Genomic DNA, 6,903 nt, shown 5'->3' with positions numbered 1-6,903 from the left:
TTATAAGATTGTTTTCCAACCATTCACTTTCAGCCTCCATGAATCTCTGGGTCTAAGTTGTGTCTCTTGTAGACAGCATATAGATGGGTCATATTTCCTTATCCAATGTCCCAATCTGAATCTTTTGATAAGTGAGTTTAATCTGTTGACATTCAGTGTTATTACTATCAAGGAATTATTTATGTTAGCCATATTTTGATTGGACTTGTGTTTGTCATATTTTGTTTGTTGTTTTCTTCTCTTTTTGTCTTTTTTGTTGCTCTTACACTCTCCTCCGACTCTGCCTGTCTTATTTTTTCCTTTCTTCCTGCAGAACTCCCTTTAGAATTTCTTGAAGGGGAGGTTTCTCATTGGCATACTCTTTCAATTTTTGTTTATCTGTGAATATTTTGAACTCTCCATCATTTTTGAATGCTAGTTTAGCTGGATAGAGTGTTCTTGGTTGGAAATTTTTTTCTTTTAGTACCTTGACTATGTCATACCACTGCCTTCTTGCCTCCATGGTTTCAGATGAGAAATCAGCACTTAATCTTATGGAGCTTCCCTTGTATGTGATGGTTTTCTTTTCTCTTGCTTCTTTTAGAATTTTCTCTTTGTCTTGAGCGTTGGGTAATTTGCCAAGTATATGTCTTGGGGTGGGCCTGTTGGAGTTTATGATGTTTGGAGTTCATTGTGCTTCTTGGATATGTACATCTGTCTCTTTCAATAGATTTGGGAATTTTTCAGCTATTATTTCCTGCAACACTCCTTCTGACCCCTTTCCCTTCTCTTCTCCTTCTGGGATGCCTATAATATGTATGTTGAGCATTTTGCATTGTCATTCAGGTCCCTAAGTCCTAGCTGGATTTTTTCTTTCTTTTTATTGATCAATTCTACTATCTGTTTGATTTCCGATATACTGTCTCTATGTCGCTAATTCTCTGCTCTCCTCTTCTAATCTGCTGCTATTTGCTGCGAGTGTATTTTTGATTTCTTGAACTGTGGTGTTCATTCCCATCATATCTGTTATCTTTTTGCATATGTCTGCAATTTCCCCTCCAAGTGTTGTCTTCATATTGATAACCTCTTCCTTTACCTCATTAAATTTGTCTGTGATATATGTTCTGAGATCTTTAATTACTTGTGTGAAGTTCTGCTCCCCTTCCTGGTTTTTAGTTTGTTCAGTGGATTCAGCCATGTTTTCCTGATTACTGGTTTGGTTTGTAGATTTTTGTTGCTGTCTGGTCATCATTTTATCTTGACAGGTTTAATCAGTTCCTTAGCTTCTTTGTCTAGTCTTGGGGATTAGTTAGCTATTGTTTTTACATAAGTGTTATATGTTCTCTTTGTCACTTTGTTCTTCTTATTCTAATTTCTTGTTGCTGGGTGAGTTCACTTTGAAGGTAAGTATTAGGCCAGGGAAAGGCAATTGTGTAAGAAAGGAAAATTTGTAAAGTAGTATTGGTAATAAATGTTAACAGAGCAACAATATGAGATCTGGGAGGATGGGTATTAGATTCATGTAAGTTGTGCAGGGTTATAGCAGTAGGTAGAGTACCTATAATGAGGTAGTCGACTGAATATGGCAAGAATATGGTATTAATCAAAGGCTAGTGTTTTTGTGAGAGTGGGAAAGAGAAAATAAAGGCAATAGTTTCAAGAGTGGATAAAAGACAGAAAACAAAACAAAAGTATTAGAAATTAAGAGTTCGACAATTTGGGGATCAAAAAAAGGGAGGTGGAATATAGTAGAAACAGTAGATGATGGAGGATATCAAGATGTGGGGGAAAGGGGATAGTGTAGGTTGCCAAAATCAGTTCACATAGAAATGAGGCAATGGAGGATGAGGAAACCCAGCAAATGTGAGGTGTTCCCTGCAGCACCTATTGTATAATTAAGATAAAATCAAATAAGAAGAAAATGAGGGACAAGAGAGGGGAAAAAACAGAGAAGAAAGAAAGAAAAAGGGGTGGGTAAAGGGAGGGGAACATGTAAGGAAAAGAAAAAAGATATAGAACAACAGCAACAACAACCCCCCCCCCCCAAATAACTGAGGAAAAAAAAAAGACCTTGGGGGATACAATGGGAGAAAAGATTAAGAGATAATGTAATGTTAGCAATCAGGACAATAAAAAATAACAAATAAAAAATAAATTAAAAAAAACAAAACAAAACAAGAAAGAAAAAACACAAATGTTGAGGGCTAGGATATTCAAGGACCTCAGATGGACCTCAGGGCATGGTGGATTCAGGGATGGAAAGTCTGTGATATTGCAGACTCAAGAGATGTGTGTCTCTGGGGTGTGGGCCAACAGGGTTTAGGTGACACAGCAGTGTAACACAGCCTTCAGGGATCCCCGCAGTTGGGTGCCAGCCCTATGGGGGAGGTCACATCCGCAAACTCTGACCTATGTGTCAGAACCCCACTATTCACCCTCTCACTAGGGTCTCTTCTGTGGCTGTATCACCAATTCAACTTCAGGACACCTCCCGCCCTGCAAGCCCCTGAAATAGCCACCTGGGGGTGCCTCTACACTGCAGCCAATTTAATGATGCTGCAGATCAGCAGCCAGGCCCAGGGGTTGGGGCTCCAGCTGGAAGCGCTGATATCAGTGTCCGAAACCAAAATTCCCACACCTCGCAAAAGATTCCCCTAATCGGCTTCCAGACATCTCCCACCCTGCAGGCCCCTGAAATAGCCTCCTGGTGGTGTCTCTTTATTGTGAGCGATTTAAGGCCGCTGCAGATCGGCAGCCAACCTTGAGGGCAGGGCTCTAGCTGGAAGTGCTATTATTGATGTTAGAATTCAAAAATTCCCCACCTTGCACAAAACTCCCGTCTGTCTCCCCAAATCGGTCTGCGAAGGCCTCCTGCCCTGTTAGCCCCCCAATAGCCTGCTCAGGGCTTATGAATTCCCCAGTACTGCAGAGCCTCCAGGAATCGCAGCTGCGGTGGTGGTGCCGTGGCTTCACCCACCCCAGGAGGGAGCCATCTGCGTGCAGCCCCCACCTCCGTGTAAGACAGCCTCAATTTTATCTTATACATGAATTTTCTCTGTTACCTTCCCACCAAATCGATGTCCAGACACCATGTCCTGGCCTGCAAAATCCTGAAACAGCCTGGTCCTGAAGAATTTCCAATGCTGCCCAACTGCTTCTTTGCAGGAGAGACTATCAGGTGCACTCATTCAACCACCATCTTGCCCCGCCCTCATCTGCTTTTACTTTATTATTTTTAAACTGTCTGATATTTTATATAATTTTGCTCTGGAATAATCATTTGAAATAAGGAAATAAATATCATAAAACAGTAATATTATCACCTATCTCATATGATTAACAAGAGGGAAAAGAGGTAATATATGCTTAAATGACCACAACATTCCTTGTAAATACAAATTCAATATATATAGATCATGATGATAATGATCCTGATGTTTATGACAATTTAGACAATATGGAAGTGAAGAATTTTGACTAAATCACTTCTGTAGGAGTTGTTCTTTCTGCTTTATCTTCTTTATTCCATATTAATTTTATTTTTCTATTTTTTTAATTAGTGTACTTCTTCTGGAAGTTATGTTTACTTATTTTTCTTGCTTTGACAAATTGGGAAATTTTCACTTTTTAATTGTAATTGTTTTTATAATTTATTCTCTGGAAACCATTTTTACACCGGAAGCTGTGCCTCAAGGGAAACAAGAATGATGATCAAAAAGTTTGCTCCTCATTTCCAGTTACAATGATTTATGGCTGAGATTACAGAAGATACGTGTTCTTGAATGTCATTTGTGCAAGCTGAATTGAGATACAGAACCTTTCCCATGCAGAGTCTCTAAATTCTTCTGTATTCATGGCTGCATTCTCCATTCCTTTATTTTCTAACATACTGAGACTATCAGAAATAGAGATTAATTTATAGATGTGCATTCAGCCATGGACCTCATCCTAAAAGTGCAACAATATACAAAGTATGTGAAACCATTAAGATGAACATCCATTAAAATTATGATGTACACTACAGCATGTGAGTAGAGAAGGTATGATATTCTTCTTTTATAACTTGTGCTTTTTTCTTTATTTTCCTTTCATTCTCCCATAACTATGATTTCTTCCTGTTCTTTCAGCCCTCATTTCACTTTCAACATTATGCAAAATTTTTACTAAATTTATATTTAATGTCTCCCCTCCATGTCTCAGCTTCTGCCTTTCCTTCAATTTCTAGTCAATCTTCTAGTGCCCTCAGAATGGCAATCAGTTGCTCAAAGTCAAGTCACCCATTTATCTGACCACAGGAAGAGCTGTTCTCAGCAGTTTCTAATAGTCCAAAATTATATTTCCCTTCCTACCAAATCCACTAATTATCCATTCCTTCAGTTTGACCAAAGGAAAGCAACCTGATAAAAAAGCTAGATACAATGTTATTATACCAAAAAGTTTCAGTCTTGTTAATTAAAAAAATGAGCACCTATGCTAGGATTTTGAAGGCTTATTTTAATTTGAGATATTGCAGAGCCAACACTAATTTTGTTCCAAATTTATTTAATGTTTCCTTATCATTTTTAATTATATAAGTAAAAAATCAGGTGTGTCCCTGCTCCAATTTTCATAACATAATAATAAATAAATATTTTTGGCCATCAAGAGCAAGGAAACATGTCAAAAGAACTATGATCTTGTCATATTTGCACCATTTAACTTCTATGCAAAAGACAAAGTCAAGCTAACTTCTCCAGGCTTCATCCATCCATGTATTACAAAGATGCATTAAAAATCCCACTGACCAAAAATTAGATCGCCAATACCTCTTAATGGCAAAATTCTATGTATCTTGTAATTTGAACTATGGAGCCTGTTTTTCCTGCCTTCAATACGCAAGATGTATAGAACAATGTGTGTCTCCCCCAAAAATTAGCTTAGAGAATAAATTAAAAATGTCATTCTCTGCAGCAAATTTCTTGTTTTTCTTTATATTCTTGGCCCTATTATTGCTGGAATTGCTTTGAAAACTCAGGATTTCCATCTCTAACTGAATTCAAGGAGAAACAAACTGATAAACAATGTCATATGTTTCACTGGTTACCTTATGCATGTAAGTCCTTTGAAAATTCTAACCATTACTTTGCCTGATTCTTTATAGAGATTATGTAAAACTGAACTTACACTCTTAGCTACAATGTGAAATTTGTTTCCAGTGGGTTAGGGGGTGTGAACTTTAAGGAACATTATTATTTTGTAATAATATTTTCTTATTTTTTATTAAAAAAATAACCACATGTAAAATAATAGCTCAAAATATGTCTTTGTATGTACATATTAATATAGAATTAGATATTACTGCAACTTTGAATTTCAGCTCCTTAAAACACTACCCTCACTTTCTGGGAGAATAAATGACACTGAAAAATGTATCCAAAATTGGGCCATCTATGAGTCTGTTTCACACGACTCGTGAAAAGCTAGATCCACCATTGTGCTCTATATACCAAGGGAAGTCCCACAGATTTCTCCAAAGGACAATTTCCACAAACATACTGTGAGACTGATACTGCTGTTATGAATGTATCTCAGATACATTCATCTTGTACATTTCATTTGAGGAGATATTTATACACTTGAAATATCATCATTCTCCACATTAATATCCATCCCTGAAAACTAAAGTTAATTAATGGACATTGTAGGGTATTTCAAACATTATTTGTAAGATCAAATCATAAACTCCTTTTGTAATATCAGGTTGAACTGAGAATCGGACCAACATGGATCACAAAAACAAAACCAGCGTCACTGAGTTCATCCTTCTAGGGTTTCAGAATGAGAACGGAGTAGAATTTCTTCTCTTCTGTGTGTTCCTGCTCATGTACATGACCTCTGTGATTGGCAACACCATCATCATCCTATTCGTGTGTTGTGACTACCGTCTGCATTCACCCATGTATTTCTTTGTAGCCAACCTTTCCTTCCTTGAGGTTGCCATCACATCCACAGTGGTGCCTAAGATGCTATCCAACACTTTTTCACTCACCAAAGCAATATCCTTTGTTGGCTGTCTCACTCAGTCAATCTTCTATTTTCTCCTGGGATCCACAGAATTCTTTATCCTTGCCATCATGTCCTTTGACAGATATGTTGCCATTTGCATCCCACTAAGGTATGCCATCATCATGAACAAGCAGACATGTATAATGATGCTTCTGGGGTCCTATGTGGGTGCATTTTCATCAATGTTGGCTCCATCTATCTTAACTGCTCCCCTTATCTTTTGTGGGCCAAATAAAATCCATCACTTCTTCTGTGACAGAGCCCCAGTGTTGAAGCTGGCTTGTGTAGATATCTCTATGGCTGAGCTGGCAGATTTCATTTCCTCTGCTGTGTTACTCTTAGGTTCCTTGCTTCTTACCGGAGTGTCTTACACCTATATTGTCATCACTGTCCTTAAGATTCCCTCTGTCCAGGGACGACAAAAAGCATTCTCCACTTGTGTTTCTCATCTTACAGTGGTTACACTTTACTATGGTAGCTCAATCTTCCTCTATGTCCGCCCCAAAAAGGGCAATGCAGTGGACATTAACAAATTTGCCACAGTGCTCAACACCATTGTAACACCAATGTTGAACCCTTTCATCTACAGCCTCCGTAATGAAAAAGTTAAAGAATCCCTGAGAGATGCCTTCAAAAAGTGTGTATATAGCATAAAAAATTTAAGATATCAAAAATAATATTTTATAGACATCAATGATGTTGCATAGCTTGTAAAAATAGCATTCTCATTGATTTAATTATTTAGCATTTAAAATACATAAAAGAGAATATGGCCTAAAAATTATTTCTTGGTCTAGGTTCAATGTGCAGGAAACAACGTTTACTGTCTTTGTTTAGATGGACATAGAAACTATAAATACATGCCTGCATTCCCACAGT

General features: G+C 37.6%; 1 protein-coding gene across 1 annotated transcript; it reads left to right on the top strand.

Moving 5' to 3' along the window:
* Nucleotides 1-5,741: 5,741 nt before the first annotated feature.
* On the top strand, nucleotides 5,742-6,701 carry LOC101421813 (olfactory receptor 6S1-like). Its single transcript, XM_004475757.2, has one exon. The coding sequence runs from the start codon at nucleotides 5,742-5,744 to the stop codon at nucleotides 6,699-6,701; it is 960 nt and encodes a 319-aa protein (XP_004475814.2).
* Nucleotides 6,702-6,903: the final 202 nt, after the last annotated feature.

This window comes from Dasypus novemcinctus, chromosome 22 (genome assembly GCF_030445035.2).
Source record: "Dasypus novemcinctus isolate mDasNov1 chromosome 22, mDasNov1.1.hap2, whole genome shotgun sequence".
Lineage (NCBI taxonomy): Eukaryota > Metazoa > Chordata > Mammalia > Cingulata > Dasypodidae > Dasypus > Dasypus novemcinctus.
The sequence above is the reverse complement of the archived record's forward strand: the minus strand, read 5'-3'. Positions and strand labels throughout refer to the sequence as shown.